Genomic DNA, 23,670 nt, shown 5'->3' with positions numbered 1-23,670 from the left:
TTGCTTGAAATTGGCATTTTTCTAAACAATTATATGTATCTCCTTTATTTTTCTCATATGTTCCTTTTATAGATTTTTTTTTTACAGTTTTAAATCATTCATAACTCTTATTACTTCGTGTTTAAAAATTAAAATTAAAAATAACCCATCTTTAGGTTTAAAATTGAAAAGAAATCTCTTTATTATCCATATTAGCTTAATTTATTATTTAAATAATTTTAATATATTTATGTATATAATTTATTTAATTTATTTTTAATTTTAGAAAATGCATAGTTCACTTATGATAATTTAATTAAAATTATTTAGATAATTTGTTGTTTAGATAATATTTAGATAACTTTATTAAAATATATTAACGACTTAGATTATTTAGGTCATTTATAGTTTGTTAATTTGTTATTTAGATATGTTAATTTTAAATAAATTATTCATGATTGTACAAAATATATAATAAAATAAATAGTATGAAAATGTTAGTATATTTTAAATAATTAAAATATATAATTATTATTTATAATTAAAATAAATTAAGTTTATGATTTAATTTAATTATTAGAATAATTAAATAAATTATAATTAGACGTCAACGTTATTAATATATTATATTTAATACAAGTGCAATATTATAAACAATAATATGTTATATTTAATGCCCAATTATTAATATATAAATATGTTATTATATTATATTTAAACCAAATTATTAGTAATTATTAAACAATATTATATTTTTAATAATTTAAGATTTATATTTTATGATATTAATAAATTATTAATTAAACGGAATCATATTAAATTATTTTATAAATTTTAAACAATTTACATTTAATATTAAAACTTTTAATAATTTGATTTAATACATGTGCAAAGCACAATTTACAATTTGATCATTGAACCATTCAAAAGTTTTTATTCAAATAATCGAGTTGTTAAAATCGATGTTATATGACTTTCCCTATTCGCACTGCTTGTACCAATTGAAAGTTTTATTTCCTTTTCTCTTCTATAATTTATTTTTTTCATGAAACAACTTTAGACGTTATGAAGTTACAAACCAAAATCTAAATAATTTTTTATTTGATCTTCAACATTGACTATCAAATCAACTTAGATCTAAGGTATGATATTCTACTTGTTGATGGGTATTAATTCACCGTACCAATTATTAAATTATCACTTAAAAAGTCACTGGCGTAACTTTTTTTAAAACTTATCAATTCATTGACTTAATAAAAATTTTGTAATAATTAAATAACCAAACTGTAAATGTTTTTTAATTAAATTATGAAAATAAAAATATACCCTTACTTTTTAACCCAAGAAAATTTGTTAATTTTTCCTTTCCCCGAAGGGAAATACGGCCTAGCGTCTAATGTACTCGTAGAACCACGCGTCAGTGATCTATACGAGGGACGGCTCTTTTCTCACAAATCAAAGCAATTAAACAAATTAGTTTCGACTCTGATTGGAACACGTGTCCCTAATCCATTTCTAAACCACTAGCGGTTTTATGCCAAAAACAGCTGGTTTTTGCTTTCACCCCCAAAAACTTTCCTTATATAGATGGTTTTGTTTTTCCATACTAAAAACTTAAAAGACCAAAAGGCAAAACGACGTCTCTGAAACTACGGTTTGTCTCCTATCCCGTTCCTCACTTCCCAAGCATATTTTTTTCAAAAATAGTTAAAAATAACCTCCATTGCATTTCTCTTAATTTTTTCTTGGTTTGCTTAATAGCTTTTCATTATTCTTCTCTCTCTTTTAATCGAACATCGAGTGTTGATTTTTCGATTTTTTCTCAAAATTTTTGTTTGAATAATTAGAGAAGATTAATTGTTTGAAAACTGCGGTGAGCTAAAGCTATGGGGAGAGGGAAAATAGTGATAAGGAGGATCGATAACTCGACGAGTAGGCAAGTAACTTTTTCGAAACGAAGGAATGGATTGTTGAAGAAAGCTAAAGAGCTCGCGATCTTGTGCGATGCTGAAGTTGGAGTAATGATTTTCTCCAGCACCGGAAAGCTCTATGATTTCTCTAGCACCAGGTTCTTTTAAGATCTCTTATTGTCGTTAATTTTTTTTCCTACTTGATTATCATGCTAGCTAGTAGTATTTGATTTTCATAGATGAGATTTGTACGTTTCTTCATAAAAAATTGGTATATATATTTGATTAAATGTGACGGTAAAATGTTGAAAAATAATAGGGAAATTTAAATGCTAGAGTTTTTAGTTTTGATTTTATAATTTTATGATTAAAAATTTACGGATTAGTTTCACTGTGTAAATTTAGCTAGAATTTCCTTTGATTGTTCGTCTTCGATTAGATATTATTATGACTTCAGTTGAATTTGAATTGTGAATTTGTTGAAAGTGAGCGTATATATACCCAGTTTCATAAGTGGAGTAGAATCACTGATTATAGAGATAGTAATTAATTTTACTGCTTGACTTCGAGGTTTCGATCAGTTTGCTAAATTTCTGAGTACTAAGAAGAATTCTACTTTTTGTTTCATAAACAACTTGAGGAACTATTGGCCAAAAAAGAAAAACAACTATAGAGGAACTTAACTCATCATCTTTTTTGCATAGTCAAATTCACATTTGAAATGTGAGTGAATATAATCCCCATAGCTTATAATTAATCATAATGCGTGGTTGAAAAACTAAAGCCAAAAAAAAAGTTGAATGTTAGTACTATGCCCCCTATATAACACTCTTATGAATTGAATTTCTATCAGTTAAAAATACCTTAAACATTAATGCTATTTTCCCTCCTATTTAAACATCATATATAATCATGACAGCACCTAAAATTAGTAGGAAAAGAGAGAAAAACTATAAAAGCTTTGTAATGTAAAACTTCGAAGATTTGTCAGTGAGGATTCCAATTAAATGCAAGGGGTCCAGGCATTGCTATATATCTTATAGTTATAATTATAGAAGACATTTAGAATGATATATGTAGCTTAAGGACTTAAAGAAACCTTAGAATCTTAGGTGAAAAGGGTCTGGCTAGGGATATCTCGACCCCACATCTAGATTACTAATTGTCTTGAAAATGCATGAAGAAACAAGAAAGAAGCTTAAAAGAAAGAGAAAAAGAGTAGATGATGGTGTTAACAGTTTAAAAACAAAAGAAAAAAAAAGTATATAATGAATATTTAGTTCCACCTACATCTGAAGGGATTATAAGTGAACCAAACTTTAAAAGCTCCATGCGTTTGTGCAATGAAATATTTGGGGAAACCCTTTTTTTTGCCATGTCCAAAAAGTTAATTAGATAAGCTCCGTGCATGTTGCAAAAGCAAAGCTATGTTACACTGTCTAAAGTGTCCTATCATAAATTTTATGAAAAAAAAAAAGACATTGTATTATTGTTCGAAAACTTAATAAACAAGACCTTAAACAATGATCAAGAAGATGCAACATATACCGAAATCCTAGAATTTTTATCGGAGTTTGATGTTTCAATTTATTATTGGAACAGCACACGCTGATTGGTACAATCGAAGCCAGTGTAGAATTTATTATCCCAGTGAAGCATTACTGCATAAGTTTGTTCTTAAGTCCCTCTTTAAATAGGGTTTATGAGTATGCATATATATAATTTAGAACCTCAGTATATTGATCGTACACCGGCTGGATATGATATGGTTAAGTAGCTAACAACTGGTCGCAGCAAGTTGAATAATTTATGGAGGGTGGCAGAAATGAACATATATACAGATTAACTTATAGGTATATGATTAATGTGATGATCGATAATGACACACTGATTGAGGCTGTTGCGATAATTTGATCAGTGCAAAGATAGCAAAATTAGCAAGGACTGTGTGGTATTATGAGGTCATTATAAGCAAATGGATAGGTGTAGTAGTAATAAATTACCTGAGTTTGCTTGAAGTGAGATAACAAAAATCATGTCTAGAAGGGAATTCTCAAAAAGAAAGGAGCAAAAGAGGGTGATTTAAATCATAAAGACTAGAAGGCCAATAAAAGACAAGAAAAGATAATGGAAGTTATTGAAACTCTAATTAGGAATGAGATAATTAAATTTGTTTCCTTAATTGGACTGCTCTTTATTTTTATTTATTTCTTTTCTATACCAGTACATTCTTTTGCTTTTATAATTCGTTTTGAAATTTTCAAGTATGTGCCTGCTCTTAATCTTCTTAGTAACATTTTGAGAAGGCTCTCTACCACTAGTGCCTTCTTTACTCAGACTGCTCCTCATGAAAATCGAACCCTAAATTGATAAGGGAAAAAAAAAAATGCTTTTCTATTTTATGATTACATAGGTAGCGAAGTATTTTTAACTTGAATTTTATAGGAATTTTTGGCTATTTCAGCTTATAAGCCCCAATTTAATTAATCGAAGATATAAACAATAAAAGCAATCAATACACCGAAATCAATATAAAAAATTTGATAATTGTGATACCCAGAAAGTTATGGGAAAATCCAAAAAAGTTAGCAAGGAAAACAACTGACAATTGAAACTACAAAACCCAAACAAAAAAACAAACATTTGAAATTCCCATTTTGTAGATGAAAACTATATATGAAAATAAATAGTAATTTTTATTAGGAATTAATAATAATATTTATACCATAAAAGATAATATTTAAATATAATGCTTTTTAATGGTTTTAATAAACAATGAAACACTTGTTATTAAAAAAATAAAAATAAAACTTAAATAAAATATCTGAAGCCTATATGATTACTTGGACCTTTGTGAACATAACATATTATGATATCCTATAAATAGTAAGAAACTTAAAAGGAAAAATTAAAACTTCTTAAATATGTTTTAGGTACAACATTACACTATTATTTCTTTTCACGTTTTCAATCATTAGCGATAACTTTTTCAAATTCATTTACTCTCTCCATTAGTTTGTTGGAGGAAATCAAGATTCAAGACAAGGCTGATCAATTCTCTAAAACTTTTTAGAGAACAACAGTATTTCATAAATAAACGAAGGAAAAGAGGGAAAAGAATCCAAGACAAACTAATCTGCAGATTGAACTGTATCTTAATTATCATAGGGTTTTGTAGATATATAAGTTAAGATTAATCTAGGAAAAATGAATCGTCCGAACCCAGGGTGGAGAGAGCTGCACCAAGGTGGTCAGCCTTGTTCGTTATTAATAAGCATCTAATGAAGAAAACACTGAACAACATGCTTCTTCAGAAAAACAAAAAAGAAAGAAGGATCAGAGGGTAGACATTCCAACCTTGGATCTCCAGAAATTTGATAATATTTCAAAAAGTAAAAACACGGGTTCCTTCCTTTTTCTTTCCAATAAAATGTTATAAATCAAAGGAACATTATTATAACAATATGATAAATTTAACCACAATATGAAAAATAAGTGAAATATAATTAAAAATGATGAAATAAAAAATACAAAACACAATATAAATACATGAATGTATCAAATTTTATATAATATAATACTTTGCAACACAAACATGCGAATATGTAAATGTAATTATCCCCTTAACTTTATTTTGATCTAAAATTTCTTTAGAGTGCAGAATGAATCATGTTATATTCAGAACCGAGTTCTATATTATAGTTAAGTTAGGCTTTCATTTTGTTTTCATTGTCTTAGGCAGTAGCACTGTAATGGGCACTTAAGAAGAGGTAACAACTAATTATCTTTCTTCGCCTAAGATGTTTTAATTATGAATGAAGGAAATTGATTATAGAAAAACGGAAATCTCGCGTGATTCTTTTAAACAGACAATAGCTTAACATTTGCATAAACTAATATTGCAGATTAATTTAGGATTCCTATGAAATTTAATATTGGAAAGAAATCAATCTTATAATCATATAAACGTTAAGAGATTCTTAACTATACAATTTAAATACAATATTATTATATTACCCATAGAGAAATTTGGCTGACATTGACGGGTTTCAAACACATTCACCACTTGATCTTTTGTTTTTTAAATATTGTCAAACTCAAGTCCTCTCTTTAGCCATTCTTTATTGATTCTTTTTAGAGGAACAAGAAAAAGCTGTTGGGGTTTTCCCTATATATGATTTTCTTGGATATCGTGGTTGAAATTTAAAAAGCCAGTCATTGGCAAGTACAAAGGTTTTAAGCATTTAGCTGGTGAACTACTGCCAACCTAACTTTATTATGTCAAAAATTTCGACTGTGGATTCTTATTTATGAAAAAGAAATGCAAAAATAGGTCCATTGATGATATGCTAGGAAAAATCATTTTTATGGTTTGTTCTTTCTTTACAAGAAAAGAATGTATAAAATTTTGCTTCTGTAAGATTCTAATTGCTAAGCAACTGTAATCTCTTGATTATTTAAAATAAGATATTTGTACTTTGCTGCAATCTAAAGATATTTAAATTTGAACAAGTTGTTACTTAATATCTAATCGACTTTGTTAAGTTTATTATCCTCAACCAATAGATTGTGCGATATGTATTAAAAATCAATTAGATTGGAAATAATTATATAAAACAAAGACATCACATCATCTTGAATTCTTTATTAATTATCTAATATCATTTAAATTTTTTTATGTTATTGATATATCATTTTAATAATTTTTTAAAATTGAACCTTGGACGAGGATCCTTACCAAACCACTTAGTTATGCCCCTGAATTAAACCAACAAATTTTAAGTTTTATTTTAGTATAAATTTTAATAAGTACCGGTCATGTTGATACTTTTCAATTGATTTCGCCCTATTATTGAAAAAAATAATTTTTTTTGGGTTTATCAAATGATGGACTATTATATACTTAATATCGATTATTTTATTGTTTAATATATGAAATTATACTTTTTACTTGTTTATTCTGGATTCATTTAATGGTGAATTGTATTCGTGAAATTTATTGAAGAGTATATATATTTGATATAATATTTAAAATTATTCTTAAGTCATAACTTTTTTAACTCTTATATAAGAGGATAAACGTGTTTTAATATAAACTCACATATTGTACTGACAACAATAATTTATAATTATGAGTATTTTATATTTAAGATTTATTTAATTTAACTCTTTAATATTTGTAAAGATTATATATATCAATTATTTTTAAAATAATAATACATTCAAAATAGAACGCCGAAATAAGTTAGTACTCGAAATAAGTTGGTACTCGTATATAACAAGACCAGCAAAGAGCAAGAAGAATTATTGAACCCTGATTAAAATGAAAAATATATATATACTTAAAAGAAAAAAAATAATTTAACTTAAAAAAATTAATACAAAAAAACTTTAACATAAAAACATATAATTGTATCTCAATTTCCGTGACACAAAATTCTTTATTTTATCCTTACCATCAAGTTTCAATCATGCAACAGTAAGATTGATGCTAATTTATGATGGCGAAAAATAAGCATAAAGATCCCTTGCTCTAGGTTATATTAAAAGATTTTGATTTAATTTAATTTTTATTTTAAAAAATAAATTTCTATATTATATATTAATCGTTTCTTTTCCTTTACTTCACTAAGAAATCGGTTTTACTACTTCGTTTCTTTTGAAAATTTTCTATTAAAAATCTCAATACGTCTTTTTAATAAAAAAAATGATTTCATTAGTGGCAAAGAAAGTTTTAAAATCAGACGTAGGTAAGCTTTATTAACTTAATAGTTGCTTTAGTTCTATGTAAAAATATTAAATACTTCAACTTCTTGTGCTCTCGTATTATAAATACTTCAACTTCTATTAAATGCTTTAGTTCCAAGAAAAGAAAAGTTTTCCTTTTAATTATTTTTTAATTTCACTTTAAAGGTTAAAAGTTTCATTATTAATATACTAAATGATAATTCATATTAAAAATAAAAATAAATCAAATAGGTATTTTCAAACTAGATTAGTAGTTGAATCAATATTGATTTATCGGTCCAATCAATTAAATTAGTCTCATTAAAAATATTAAAAGTTTTAAAAATAAAAATAAAAATAAAAATAAAAGCTCGATTCAACCGTCGATTCAATCGATTCGTATTAATTTCCAATTTAATTAGTTCAAAGCCATTTTTCAAATTGGTACCCTAACTGATTTCTGGTCTAATCGATCAATTGATTGGTCCGGTCTAAATCAAATATCTTTATGTAAAGTTAAAAACTCCATTAATAATGGATAAAATAACAACTCTAGCTTTAAAGGTTGTTAAATTTTTTCTGAGAGTACTAATTATTTGAGTGAAAAAGTGTGGAAGCTACTTTCTTACTTTAACAAGTTACTAAAGTGTACAATGAGGGACTAAGTTTGTTATATTTTAGAATGCTATATGTAATAAAACTCCTTTACACAGTTTTTTTTTTTGATAAAATCCTTTACACATTTATTATTATCATAAGGGTGTATATTGTCTCAAGAGAGAAACCTAATTCACGCTCCCAATCTTCATCTTATATTAACTATCAATTTTGTGATAGTTTGATAGCAAAAAAAATTGATCTTAAACACTTGTCTAAAAGAATTTTTATGCAACGTTCAATAACTTTAGCATCATATTTGAATACAAAATTAATATGTAGGTTGCCTCAAACTTTAACTAAAAGTACTTAATTGGTCCTTAATTTTTTTTTTACCTAGTTGATACCTAACATTGTATTCTGTCACCTAGGTTGATACTTTCGCATTAATACTGTTAGTTTTGTGTTGATGTGGCATTGATGGCCAATTCTATAGTGACACGTGATAGCCTCTCAATATAAAACGTGAACATAAATTAAAAAAAAATTAAAATACTTTATAAGTATAAATTAATTTAAAAAAGTATAATTTTTGAACAAGTTTAAGTGGCAGACTACAAATTAACCCTTAAAAAATTAATGTTGTTAAGAAATTGAGACTCTGTGTGATGGAATGCAAGTTTAGGTAATACAAAAAAAAAAAATCAAATACTAATTAATACCTTTGGATAAGTTCAAGAAATAAACTACATATTAACCATTAAATAATTAATGCTGTTAAGAAATTGAGACTGTGTGGTGGAATACAAGTTTAGGTAATACAAAAAAAATCAAATACTAACTAAATACCTTTGGATAAGTTCAAGAAATAAACTACATATTAACCCTTAAATAAATATTAGTAAAAAAATTAAAAGAAAATGAAGAAAAGTTGAATAATAAAAAGTGTATTTTATTTGTATAATCAAATTTAGTGAGGTAATAACCATTAGCAATAATAGTGTGTCATCCCACATTTGATCTGGTTGTTGGATTCAAATACATGATGTTGCATTGCGTTGTAGAGCAACTCAATTCATTATATTGACTTCAAAAAATGTAGCACAATCACCATTTTTCTTGCAATACTAAAGTTATGCACTAATTTTAATCAAAACATTACATACATAGTGTTTTGGGATTATACGAGTCTTATTTAATATTAGGATTCGAATCTAATCTCAAAGTATAAAAATTGAATAAAATGTTTTGAGACACTTAAGTCATGTCTCAAGATAAGTTTCCCCGACTTATTTTTGCTTCAAAGTTAAAAAGTCATAAGACTTAAGCTCTGGCGTCTTGAGACTTGACTTCCCTATTTCAAACCTTTAGATTTATTATCTCGAGACATGAAATAAGTCAATTCTATTTTAGTTTATATATTTACTTGTGTTGAGATTCAAAATCACTTGATGTGTTTTATATATATTTTTAGTGTTATCGTCTCCCTATGTTTTTGCTTACAAGTTTGGTGAATCCCTTTGGGTCGGAGGCTCGTAAGCTTCTTAGTGAAGGGATTCATGCCCATTTTCGAGATTCCATCGTTAATGGTTGAAACCGCTATGAGGTGTTGTTCCCTCTTAGGCCTTAACGTTTGAACCAATTGGAGACTTGTTTTATAAGGTGTCTAGCTTGGGTCTTGTTTATAATTGACTTAGGATATGTCTCATCGTCTAGGTTCATATGTTTTCTCTTTGTTCTTAAACGAAATGTAAATTTTGACAAAAAAAAAAAAATTTCCGCTAATTCAACTATTCATAATATTTTAAAGAATTTGAGCCATTCATTTAATACATATTTTAAACTTGAAAAACAACCATTCATTTAATACATATTTTAAACTTAGAAAAACAATTTCATCAGATCAAAAAATTATTTTAAAATAAACTTAAATTTAATCATTTATATTTATTTAAAATTATATTTTGATCATCGAATTTTAAAAATTAATAATCATCAGCATATCATCAATTTATCACATTAATTCTTATTAAGAGGTAATGACAAACTAATGTGACATTAATATTATATCAAACGATATTTTAGGACAAATTTATTTTTTTCCTTTTCTTTCTTCATTTTCCTCGTCTTTTTATCCCTTTTTCACTCTTCTCCAAATTAAGGTTAGAACATTTTTTTGCAGTTATTTTTTAATCAACAAATTAAGGAAACTTTATGTGAGGATTTTGGTTTTTGTGGGACACCAAACAAAGGCCCAGAATAGCACCCTCTGAATGACCATTATAAACAAATTCTGAATAAATCTAAAATTTTCATTTCGAAAATAGCCTTAACAAAAAAGAAAACAAACAAAAGCAAAAATCTCAACTCCAAAGCAACAAAAATATAACAACGGACCAAACAATTGAAGAATCTAAGAAAAGGGATAGAGGTTTATTTTTTAGAGCAAATAGTTTTAGAGAGTATTGGGATACCATTAAGGCTTAGAGAAAGTAGTCAAAGAAAAATAAAACAACACAGAGTTAAAAGGTGGTGAATCCCAATGAGGTGAAAAATTGTAATACTTTTTGCAAATCTATACTGCTTTTGAGGTGGTTAAAGAAAAATTAATTAAAAATATAAAAGTTAAAATATGCAATAAGATCATATATTCTTTGTTAAAATGAAAATTAGTTGATGAATTTATTTTTTAGAAATTTAATTCTCGACTTTTTAAATTTTAAAATTAGTCTGTAATTAATTATTAAAATTATTTTGTTAAATTTAATGTCATGTTTTAATTCCATTATTATAATTTGAGTATTTTTTTATTTCAAAATATCTATCAACTACTTTAACAAAAAGATTTAACAGATTAACAATTTGATCTAAATTTTGAAATTTAAAAGAAAAATTTAAATTCTAAATTTATGTAAATTGCAAAAGCTTAAGCAAATATAAAAGACGATGTCAAAAGAATAAAAACTAAAATTTGGAATGATTTTGGATTTGGAAGGTGGCGATCCACCGTCACCTACAACATAAGACGATGGTTGAGATCTGGAAAAGATTGGCTTTTATAAAAGTATTTTTATATATTAAATATAATATTAAAATAAAAGAAATTAAATATATAATTTATATTATAAAATATAATACATTATTTAACATGAATGAAATATATATTTAATATTTATCATATCATCTTAAGATAAGAATATATAAAAATTACTTTTTGAAAGAATGACTATTTGGCTCTTCTATGATGTAGTTTAGTACCCCCCAAAAAAAAAAAAAAGCAACAAAAGCCTCTTTAAATAATTATGCTTAGAAGTTATCCAAGTTTTGCTTAAAAAATTAGATTCAAAGTCAAGAGTTCAAACAAGCCAAACCATGAAGCAAGCCATAACTAATCTAATGCACAGCTTGAGTAGACTCGCAAGACTAACCAAACTTTCAAATTTTAATATTATATTTTTCATTTTCATTATACTAAATAGTCTTTATACTAACTCATACACAAATAACCAAGTTTGAAGTTAAACGTAGGAAATTGGGTAAACATCTTTTACTAGGTAAACATGTCCTTGAACAGTTGGATCTTTATCGAATCAAACTTGAATTTTAAACATAAAACTTGCTCTAGCTTGAGCTTGGATTGACTTGTTTATATCCGTACTCTTTGACTGCATGAGTTTTAAATGTTTTCATCCTCTATCATAGTGAGTAATACAATCATTTCTGAACTTAAAAGTTTTTACCAAAATGGCACTATTACCTATATAGGGGCAAAGGACTTTTGGATCAAGAAAACCTCAGTGTAGGTCCTAAAGCCAAACCTTCTGATGAAGATTTGCTTGTACTCAAAGCACAACTGTGGGGTAGGCTTCTGGAAAATATTACATTAAAAGTGATACTAACATATATTACCATGCACATGGATGAGTTTGGGATCAAATAACAAATGTGATGACAAAAAGTTCAACATGATGATATAGCAGCTTAAAAACTTGAACAATAATTCGAGTATACTTTTTTGGGACAGATATCCCATCCAATACTCACCCCCAAGTCTGGGTGACATAGAAATATGCATATGTTGCAGTCATGAAGTCAAAGTGTAAAACCCTACCCTAAAGCCTAAAATGGAGAATGAAGCATAACAATAGGATCAATGATCTTTTCTCAAATATTGACTTCTTCAATAACTAGATTCATAAACAAAGTTACGAGGGAAATGCAAGGTGGCAAAGTAGAGATTAAAAGAATGCAGCCTCTATAGTTATAATGTTATAGTTGAACAGCCAAGTACAAGATTAAATAAAGCAAGCGTGAAAGAGGACAACACTCAGACCAGTTGAGAGTTAACTTTCATATTCAACAACAAAGGGAACTTACTTCTTAAGATTGAAACTTCAGTTGTTCAGCAGCTGGTATATCTTTCTGGAAGGGATCTATGGTTGACTAATATAATCACAAAATTGTCAGATGATATCAATTTTATATAAAAGGCAGATAACAAAAGCAGTGAAGTTGACGGATGATATCGTCATACTTCTGAGAGCCCATGTGTGGTGATTTTGGATGTTATGTGTTATCATTTTGTCTGTTTTCCTTCTCTCTTTCAAGCCTTTAGAAATTACAGATTTTCTGATGCAAGTAGAATCTATTCTTTGCCAGCATGAAATCAGTAATCGAGCGATACAACAAAACAAAGGAGGAACATCAACAACAGGAGAATCCAACCTCTGAAGTCAAGGTATTCTTCGGTACTGAAATCTTCAAATTTATTGTATTTTACCTTCAGAGCATGCCGAATGCATAATTTAAAATCAGTGAATCTGCATGCTTTTAGCTTCTACTGGAAAAGAAGGTAAGATTGAAAGGTTGAATAAATTTCACTTCATGCCACCAAACATTAACAAGCATACCTTGATATGTGATGTGCAAGTTCAATATTCCCAACTTTGCTTACACTGTTTTCACTAAACAAGTAGAGCAACATAGCAGTTTTTTTTTTTTTTGTACTTTTCCAGGTTTGCGGTGGGTATAAGATGCTGACACTAAATGCATGCAGAATTTATAGCTAGACATTACCTTCGGGTCTAGACTTTATAAAATCATAGACCAAAAGTCGGCAGCACCAGTGCCTAAAAGATAATAATTGATTTGAATGCATACCATTAACTCCTCTTGTGAGTGGTGGAATAGGAGAACGATTAATTGCATGCATAGGCTAAATTGCGATGCTAGGGCTGTGTCCTTATAGCTACAGGGTTTTTTGGAAAGAGAACCAATAGGATATAAATAGAAGACATCAAGGAAATGAAACAAGGCCCATGGTAAAAATCAGCTAAATATGGTTCTAGGAAGCAAATTATTAGCTTCAGGTGAGACCAGGGACTTCAAATAGGAATCAGTTTGAATAATCCAACATTCTAAGACCTTTTTCACAGTAAGGCTAGGCAACATAAAAAATTAATTTCTGTTCATGCTTCTCATCAAATTACACCAGAATTATTTTAAAACTAAGCTCTGCTCTGTCCAAATCTATGTTAAGATTTAACTAAACCTCTGTTGGTCATTATACCCACCAAAATACTCTTTTCTTCTGAGGTTGGGACTTTTAATTTCTAGAAGACAGGCAATCTCATCATAAACCATAGGAAACAGCTGCGAAAAGATAAAATACTATATTCAAATGATACACTATGGGTACAACTAGCAAGTGACTTTTTGAAACTAATAAAAAGGAAATACTATGATGAGATGATGTCTAGAAACTCTACGAGTGTAGGACATACTTTTAGCTCTGCAAAAGAGAATTTATTTTAAAATTAAAAAAAAAAAGGTCCAGACCATGCATAGATGATTGAAACAGTTTGAGCAGGTCTTAATTCTGACCAGTAAGACTCCAATGAGAGGGTTTGTGGTCAAATCATCCACTAGTCTTCATGTTGTATATAGTTCTTCGTAATATGCTTAACTTACATGTTTTATGTTTATGTTTAGTAGCCCAGATTCCTACATAAATTGCTAAATGGAGTCATCACAGAAGGATCTTTTTGAGGCTTGGTGGGTAGAAGATCAATATACTGTATGCATGTAATGCTGGAACAAGGCAACACCTTACACCTTACATAAATGTAGTGCAATAGAATGTGAAAAGCATATAACTGACTGTCTCATAGTGATGATCCCATTCAACCTGCAAAAGTTACTAACATTGCATTTAGCTATCTAAGGTTCCCATGTAAACAGAAGAATATTTGCTTAATTTAGAAAGCAATTGCCGATAGGAAATTTACTCAGCACCTGTCTTGCTCTTTGAAGATTGGAATAGATGATGAAGCCTTGAACTCTCCCATACAAGCTTGTCCATGAAAAATTATTGTAGTTCACCATGGTGAAATCTCCAGTACAAGAGTTGACAGTAGTAAAGCCTCTTTTATCTTCCCCTCAAGTTTAGATCTCTAAAATTAGCATTCAACAAACAGTTAACGTTATAAAGTAGGATAAACCTTTCCCCTTTGCCTAGAGATCTCACAATTTTCTTGAGAAGATATATCTTCAACTCTTGTATGTATCAAAAAATGCATAAGCTTTATCCAATAATTCATTTCAACTAACAGCTTCAAATCAACAACATACTACGAGGGTAAATATATCTTGTATTTCTTGAATCTAGATCAAATCCAGAGACTCATCCATGATTTATCTACTTTCACATTCATATCTCCATCTCCTTTATGCCTTTAAACATTTTACTGCTTCTAGATCAATCCAGAGACTCATCTATGATCTATCTACTTTTGCATTCATTTTTCCATCTCTTTTATATGCCCTAAAACTTTTTACCGGTGATATAAACCAAAAGCATTCTCTGATCTCCAAAAGCATCCAGAGAAAGAACTAAGTAGCTGATAATGTGCATAACTTTGACAAGTACACCAAGGACATGATAAGTGACTTATCATCCAAATAATTAAACTATCAAAATCCTGGTTTGACTAACTCATTAGTTTAATACATAACGCAACTTCCTTTACAAGATTTAAAAAAGAATCTAGCAAGAGCCTTTGACCTAAATGTTTTTGATTCTTTTGTGAATTACCTTATATCTATAGCAGTGTCAGGTCTATAAAATATGCATTTTTATGGTAATGTTTCATTGTTGAATTTCTTTATATGCACATTCATACTTTGGCAATAAATTCTTTGACTGAACCGTACCATTGTATCAACAACTGCAAAATCTTATTTTTCAGTTCTGGCAAAGGGAGGCAGCAGTTCTTAGACAACAACTGCAAAGCCTGCAAGAAAATCACAGGTATTTTGATTTTTATACCATATAAATCACTATATCAAACGTGAACGAGAGTACATTAAGCCAAAAATGCAGAATCAAGAATCCAATTTTACATTATGCAATCTGCAGAACACAAAAAATATGCCCATGATTCAATTCAACATAGACAGTCTCCTGCTTTTCAACCAATTACATGAATAGCAAAATAGCTTTCTCCTTCAACCTGTTGTAACTCTGTTCCAGCCTTTTATGATGCAATTATGCTTAGGATGTTCTATCCTTTATGTATGGTTCATATCTTTGAAGATCAGATTGAATGAATCAATTGTTCTTCAATAACACACAGACTGATGGTCCTAGACATAAACGTCTGTTCTAAAAAAGGCAGATCCATAGCTAACCTTAAAAAATTGAATGCACCAACAGTAAAAATGGCCCCAATAATAGACAAGAAATAAAAGGTCCATTGCATCTCCTGCGTATGCCTATGAAAAGCTTTATTGTCTACGAAACAAATCCTGTTTACTGAAATTATGCTCCTGCACGTCAAAACAGGCAAATGATGGGCGAGGAACTTTCTGGATTGACCGTAAAAGATTTACAGAATTTGGAGAGCCAGTTGGAAATGAGCCTTCGTGGTGTCCGTATGAAGAAGGTTTGAAAATTCTATTTCCATGTCACGTCAGTTTTAAGTTCAAAATAGCATGCCAAATAAAGCAAACACCATTTGGTAACATTTACTCCACTGCTGTAGGACCAAATGTTAATGGATGAAATTCAAGAACTGACCAGAAAGGTAAACCCTGAAATGATACATTCAACTCCTTACTATCATACTGAATTAGCTCAAAGTGCCTAAATTGCATTGTCTTGTTGCAGGGTAATCTCATACATCAAGAAAATGTGGAACTCTATAAGAAGGTAAACCAAATTCGTCAAGAAAACACAGAATTATATAAGAAGGTATAAATTTGAATGACTCGTAACAATAAAAATTATCCTAGAGATATTAAAAAGATTCGGCCATTAACATTTGTCATCTATGAGATGTCTAAAAACCAACCTTAACAGAAAAGTTTCTCATTCAGGTTTACGGAACAAGGGATGTCAATGGTGCAAACAAAGAATTGGTAGTCACAAATGGTCCAAGCATTGGGGAGGACATACACGTGCCTGTCCATCTCCAGCTAAGCCAGCCACAGCAGCAAAACTATGAAACACCAACAAGAGCTACAAAATTGGGGTATATATTCCTTCATACAGTAAATGGTTCTTATTAAAAAACCAATTACTTTGCCACAAACTGATCTCCAGCTTTTTGCATGGTAACCCAGCAGATTGCAATTGCATTAGCAAAAGAAGATGCATTAAAGTGGGCTTGGATGTCATTCAATTTGTATCAACAAATAGCTCCTGGTTCCAAAAGTTATGCTTCTCATAGTAAGATGTTTTATGCTAAAGCCACTGATCATTCAGCCAAAAGAAAAATTGGTTTGAAAATGATTAAAAAAATGAAATTTAGCACGAGTGTGTTGATCAAAAAAATCAGCTAGTTATGTAAAGATAAATTAAGTGTAATAAAGAAATATAATATGAAGGAGAAACGGACAATGTAGTACCTTTTTTTTTCCAGTTTTAAAGATAACTCCAATGGAGACCACAACTAACACTTATTTAAGTTAATTTAACATGAAAAATCTTAATGTAGTTATGTCATGGAACTTATATGATAGCAACAAGGTGCTTCAGAAAGATATTAATATTTACATAGGTGAAGCTACAAACAATTGAACTATAGTAGCATCTGCAGCACAACACTTAAAAGACTCTCCATAATTTTAGTGCAACTCAAATTTCTAAAATAAACTGATGCCATTATCTGCAATACATAAAGAATGGTTCATATAACTGTTTGAGAACACCAATTCAGGGTACCCAAAAAAAATACCATTGTTACAATGCACACAAGACTATATGACAGAAGGTGAAACCAACTTTCTTCAGTATTTTATACATATCATGATTGGATAATATGAGCGATATTAAGAAACATAAACATATATAAATAGGATGAGTGAAATTTCAAAATAAGAAAACGATAGGATAATGTTTCTAGTTTACTGCTCGAATAGAAGATGCATTCACAAAAGCAGCTAGCAGAATTACCTGCTAAAATGATGGGCATTAAAAGTAACTAAGGCTGCATTTAATGTCAGCAACTGTCAGAACAGAGCACAGAAAAACTGAACAGCATACAAGCCTCAAAAGGTACACAACCCAATACTATCTAGATATGTCATAAAAATTAGAGTTAGCATAACAATGGGCAGTATATTTAACAAGGAATTATAAGCATATTCTGCAATAACTCCGCCTGTGGAAACACTAAATATTTGTGAAACAGCCGGTCCCAAGCCCGGATAAAGGAGGAGGGTTGCAACATGTCAGGAAAAAAAAAACACTCAAACAATTATGCACTATCAAAATAACCTAACTTTGATCAGTAAAATAAAGGCAAGTATAGCAAGATCAAAATAGATCTTAAATATGTGCCTTGCAGATTAAGTTTAGCTATATTCTACAGTAGATCCAAAGTACCTATTAATCAAGAAATAGTACCCAGCCTGGATACATATCTAATATATACCTTAGAATTCCATTCGGAACATGAAAATTAGATGCAAAGAAATCCAAGCTATTCATCATGAAACTTAACATAGTAAAAAGACAGGAAGTTAATGGGAGAAAATCCAAAGAAATAAATTCATACATAACATTAACGTACAAGAAAAAAAAGGAAACATTAACTACCTGCTCATCACCCTTTCGCAAAGGCTTGATGAACCCATAAACATGAACTAGTAGGACTAGTCTTAAAACAGCAGAATAATTTTCCAACATATAGAGATAAAACTAATCACCGTAAAAAATTTATGAGATTCTATAATTTTGTCACTGTAAATTCTTCCCTTCCTCCAAAATTCCTACACATATGATGAGACCTTTTCTGGTTCTTTGGAGGAAGGGCTAAGCATAGGGCTTGTAAAGGAAACTTGAGCATAGCTCATGCATATTGAAATTTATTACAGCTTGATATTTCTGAAACGCTATCTTTTGCAAATTAATGATTTGAAGTTGTTACCTGCAAGACACCTATACTAAATCACAGCCATCAGAGCCACTTGAAGGTCTGACATGTTACGTATCCAGCATTCTACACTTGCCTGGAAAGTGCAGGATTCAGCTGTTGTCTGCTTAAATAACAAATTTAGTTATTAGGATGGTGTGCCTTTTTTTCAGGGAAATTAGGACAGAATAATTTTTACAATCCTTTGAGAATTTGTTGCCTTTCCACTACACAACTAAAGTAAGCCTTAATCTCTAACTAGCAGCTACATCAATCCTTTTGCTCACTTCCACTCAGTTACTATGTGTTCCAAGAGATCTAGAGATGCCAAATCACATAAACATGCCTAAACAGACACATACATATTGAACATACAAAAGACAGGTTTATAACTTTAGCTAGAAAAAAGGGCATTACTCCATTTAGTAAACCTTTTGACCTCATCAAGTCATCTTCTCCCCATATCAGAAGGCAAAACAAGTATTTCTATATAGTAATCATAAATCTGAAGGAACTTATGTAAGGACTTAACAATAAGATGGAGAATTAATAGTTCTGCCACAAGTGTTAAAACATTTTAACAAGAATCCTCAGGCATTGGTGAATAACCTAAATCCACTTCAACCTTAAGGAACTGGACAATTAGTAATAAACCGTTACCAACTTATATAGTGTATATACCCCAACGCTCTCTTTATAATCTTACTTTGTTAATTTTAACCCAAATATACTTTGTACTCATATGACAAGGCAAAATTCAATCCCATAATCACCATTTTCCTTTAAGACAGTGTACATTCTACTAAGAAATTGGCATCATAATTACACATATTGTAATTCTTAACAGAACATGCTGAGTCCTTAAGAAATAAGTTGTGATCTTGATGAAGATGATTGTTCTTCAATTTGAAACAAGGTCAGCAATTGCTTGAAAGATTGGAAACTTCAAATGAGCTAGTGTATTAAACAATGAAGAAAGCTTTTGGACCAAGACTTCTTAGGAAAAGAAGAGACATGATAAAGAGTCAAGAGAAAAATCAATTATGAATCCCACAAAATTCAATTGAGGACTCGCCGAAAGGCTTATATACACCCATTAACTGAATTCTGTTAGCGTTGGTTGGAATATAAGCAGTTTAACTAAAAATAATAGTTGAACCTTTTAACTATTACAGTTTTATTTTCTTAATAAGAATAATTGAACATCAATTATATTTAACAATTTCTAAAATGTTTAGCAGATTCAAAATATATATATACAGGCGCAAACAAAACAAATGCCTGCATATCTAACAAAAAGCAGTGGAAAGTAAAAAAAAAAAAAAATTAATAGTTATCATATATGCCACCTTTTAAAAGAAAATAACAACGAATTTCTTTCTTTCCCTTTAATAGTAATAAAAAAGAATATAAAAGTATGATGGGCTATTGTCTAAACATTATATATTATTATGCCGAGTATGATCTTAACATGTATTATTGGAGCCAAATAACAGTTTAAAGAACCTGATAGAGGTAGATGTCATTTACAGTCTATGACAACCATGTTTAGCTGCCACTGAGTCGTACTCTGCTAATAACCATACTGATTATTGATAATATAAATCCTCTAGTGCTGCTATCTCTACCTTACAAGTTCAGCACATTGTAGATTAATCTAATCTCTAACAACTTAATCGGAAGGAGATGAGAATGAAAGAGATACAACTATATCTCCTACTGGTTATGTAGAATATAGCAAATACCACTTACACTCCAACTGGAGAAATCTCTTCTTGTATCATGATATGACACTTCAATCTAGATACCAATATCATCTCAAAATTATATTGTTATAAATATGTACCACCAGTGATTTGATATTACTCCATAACTTCACTTTAGCAAATCATAACCATAAATACATACCTAACAGTTCAAACAGAAGAAGAATACTTGTTCCTATAAATATATCTAGAAATAGCAAAATTTGAAACAAACAAGAGTCTATTTCCAATAAATACCAAAGATTCAGTAATTTAAAGATAATGATAAGAATGCGAGGAAAAAGGCATAAAAGGTGCCCTCCAGCTCTATATTCCGGAAATCATCACATCTTAAGATCACTTATCCAATAATGTCATTCCTCCACCCTTGTGGCAGCCAGCAAGTTTAACATTGAGTTAAAAGTTTGTGAAACTCAAGTTCCACGTAGATGTTGTTTATTTATTTATTTATTTATTTTGGTAATTATGGAAAAGAAATCTTAATAGTAATATCTAGTAAAAATTTTGAAGAATACCAGAGGGAAGGCTAACAAATAATCCATCAGCAGTTCCATTGAAGGGATGAAAGCATCTATAGAAATTATCGTTAAGAAACTCAATAACGTAGCTCAAATTGAAAACTGGTCATTAAGCACTGAAACCCACCTTCCTCCGCCTGTGCTGGCAAAACTTCTAAGGAAAATGAAAATTAGTTAGGTTAGAGTTTGGCTTTAGTAAACACACACACAAAAAAAAAAAAAAATAGCTAATACAGCCAATAAAGCTAATCTACACATAAAACCTATGCATACAAAATACTGATACACGGTACAAATCATGAACCCTATTTAAAAAGCAATGTTCTAATTTTTCAACAAGTGTTTATGACCAGCAATTGTAGGTATTAAAAAAATCTAGCATGACAATAAAGACAGCCATTACCACAATATTTTATGTGTTTTTTTTTTTGTTCTATTGAAAGAACCATGGACTATAGTACTATGCACCTTATAATCCCTTAAAAAAGATGATTCTCCAGCAGAGAAAGCATAAAATATATTACGATTAGAAACCAAGTGGAATGTTAATATGTAAAAGGGGAGAAAAAAAGAGAAGATGAAAACTGTGCGAAAACGTGAATGCTATGACATAGTTTTCGCATCTCAATGTAAAGGGGGTAATCAAATATTATTCAGTAATACAAAATTTTAAATTGAAGCTATGGTGATATAATCAATCAATTGCTTTGTTAGTGACCCAATCGAAACTAAAAGAAGGCGAACCGTACTAACACACTATTAAAAAGCAAGCGAGCGATTTTTTTTTTTTTTTTAATAATAGATAGCACACATAAAAAGAAGAATAATAGTAAAAATTACCTGGAAGGCCAAAAAGCTAAATTGCTTTGAATCTAAAAAACTCTCCTAAGTTTCTCTTAATGTAACCTGAAAATGTCCAAAATGTCAAGTTTCTGCAGAAATGAGTTTTAGGAAATAAAATGTAATAATGAGAAAGAAAATGCTAGCAATAGATTTTACAACACCATTTCTACCGTAGACGTAAAACACTCAATTTCTCCAGTTCATTACCAGAAGAACTTGGAAAATATGTCAAAAACAGATTATCGTAAAAATGTTTTAAACATAAAGTACGATTCTCCTATCGCTTTCGCTTTTCGATCACTTTCTCGGTAACCAAACGGATTTTAACAAAAGTAACTATAAAACAAAGTTTTGAACTGCCATCACTAACAAATTCAGAATCAAAGCAAAATAACAGTTCGCAAAAATCTCAAACTACAAATTACTCAACAGAAAAAAGAATCAGCATTCACGTTTAAATATGAGAATGCAAGCTCAAAACAAAAACAAAAACAACGATCTGATTACGAATATTTTAGGTAAACCAGAAAAAGAAACATTAAAACGAGAGAACCAGATAAATAACTAGATCTGCTTCGTTCAAAGAGACCGCGAAAATTATACCTGAAGAAGCTAGGGAAGCTGAAGAAGAGTAACACGAAGAAGGAAAAAATATCTAAAGCAGTAGCAGATGAGAGATGGGAGGGGTTTAATTTTTTTTTTTAAAAAAGGTAATGTGGGGGAGAGTAAAGGAAAGGATGCCCCCACTTAATCTGGTTCTTACCTAATTAATTAAATAAAATTATTCATTAATCAAACATTTTAGGTAATTAGTTTATTTTCTTTTATAATGATCCGCGTTTTTGGTTAAGCCGCTACATGGAGGCTGCGTTCTTTCCTGTAAAGAAGATAGTTAATTTCTGGTGTTAAAATTCCGGTTAACAAAATGTTTCTCATGCAAAAGATGAGATTTAGGTATTTAAAATTATTAAAATATTTTTATTTATATGAGTTATTTTATATATTATTATATTAAATTATTTAAATATTATTTATTATTATTAATTTTAAAATATTTTAAAATATTATTTAAATATATTTAAAATTATATTTCATATATAATTATATTAAAATATTAAAATATCATATATCTTAATTAATTTTTACTTTTCACTATCATATCTAAAATAAACATTTTAAATATTCAATCACAATTTTAGTGACAATAATAAATACTAAAATTAACAAACTACATTTTTAATTGCACTTTTTACTATATTTTTCAAAATTATTTCTTTTAAAAATACTTTTAAAAATATTTTTCAACTGCAACTATTGAAAATCAACCTTAAATTTGTAGTGCCAATACATCTTGTTTTCACATGCCATTAATTAAATAGAAAAGGAAGGGTTTAATCAAGATTTAAAATTTTCTCCTTAAAAAGTTTGCTTTTTAATTTTTAATTTTATAATGTTATTTAACTGGTTTAAATTAATAATATAATTAGTGGTTTTGTTAGATCACATAAAAATATATCAATTGTATTCAATAAATATAAGTTTTATATAAATCAAATATGTTATTATTTTAAAACTACTAATAGTATTATAGAAATAAAAAATAAATTAGTAATCAAAGTATAATTTAAAATTTTAAAAATTCAGCTTAATGGGAACTAAAATCACAATTAGATTAAGAAATTGGCTGACGTGGTTAGTTAAGCAAACCAAGGGAAGGCCAAAAAGGATGGGCAAACTAACTGGACAGGTGTCAACAAAAGACATATACAACGATGAATCGTCTATAACCATAAGAATTTTAGGCCTTATAACGTGTCCAATTAAACGAACGGGAACTTAACACGTGTATGTTAAAGTTCCCTAAAATCTCAAAGGCTCATTTTTCTATTGACTTTTTCTTGAGTCTTGGGAAGCA

The 23,670-nt window shown here is 29.2% G+C and overlaps 1 protein-coding gene and 1 long non-coding RNA gene across 6 annotated transcripts; one reads left to right on the top strand and one right to left on the bottom strand.

Moving 5' to 3' along the window:
- The first annotated feature begins 1,522 nt into the window (after nt 1-1,522).
- On the top strand, nt 1,523-17,105 carry LOC108453392 (MADS-box transcription factor 23-like). 2 transcript variants are annotated; one of them, XM_053027961.1, is made up of 9 exons: nt 1,523-1,633; nt 1,827-2,047; nt 12,873-12,951; nt 15,461-15,522; nt 16,057-16,156; nt 16,256-16,297; nt 16,381-16,464; nt 16,590-16,744; nt 16,836-17,105. In XM_053027961.1, the coding sequence occupies exons 2-9, from the start codon at nt 1,866-1,868 to the stop codon at nt 16,852-16,854; spliced, it is 723 nt and encodes a 240-aa protein (XP_052883921.1). In that variant the 5' UTR covers nt 1,523-1,633; nt 1,827-1,865; the 3' UTR covers nt 16,855-17,105. The 2 variants fall into 2 exon arrangements, with proteins under 2 accessions (XP_052883921.1, XP_017606957.1); XM_017751468.2 differs by having other exon boundaries at nt 1,595-2,047; nt 16,839-17,105.
- Nucleotides 11,732-22,514, bottom strand: LOC108453393 (uncharacterized). 4 transcript variants are annotated; one of them, XR_008282949.1, is made up of 5 exons: nt 22,359-22,514; nt 21,753-21,818; nt 15,426-21,066; nt 12,591-14,665; nt 11,732-12,081 (listed from the first exon to the last, which is right to left on the bottom strand). It is a non-coding gene; the product is annotated as an uncharacterized LOC108453393 (long non-coding RNA). The 4 variants fall into 4 exon arrangements; XR_008282948.1 differs by lacking the exon at nt 11,732-12,081 and having other exon boundaries at nt 12,163-14,665; nt 15,426-15,505; nt 18,644-21,066; XR_008282947.1 differs by lacking the exon at nt 11,732-12,081 and having other exon boundaries at nt 12,163-14,400; nt 14,508-21,066.
- Between the last annotated feature and the right edge of the window lie 1,156 nt (nt 22,515-23,670).

This window comes from Gossypium arboreum, chromosome 5 (genome assembly GCF_025698485.1).
Source record: "Gossypium arboreum isolate Shixiya-1 chromosome 5, ASM2569848v2, whole genome shotgun sequence".
NCBI lineage: Eukaryota > Viridiplantae > Streptophyta > Magnoliopsida > Malvales > Malvaceae > Gossypium > Gossypium arboreum.
Note: the sequence above shows the minus strand (reverse complement) of the source record. Positions and strands in the feature narration are given on the sequence as shown.

Coding starts and splice junctions, on each gene's coding strand:
- LOC108453392 (XM_053027961.1), top strand. CDS start 1,866: ATGGGGAGAGGGAAAATAGTGATAAGGAGGATCGATAACTCGACGAGT. Junction 12,952..15,460: donor ATCCAACCTCTGAAGTCAAG/GTATTCTTCGGT, acceptor CTTATTTTTCAG/TTCTGGCAAAGGGAGGCAGC. Junction 15,523..16,056: donor AGCCTGCAAGAAAATCACAG/GTATTTTGATTT, acceptor ACGTCAAAACAG/GCAAATGATGGGCGAGGAAC.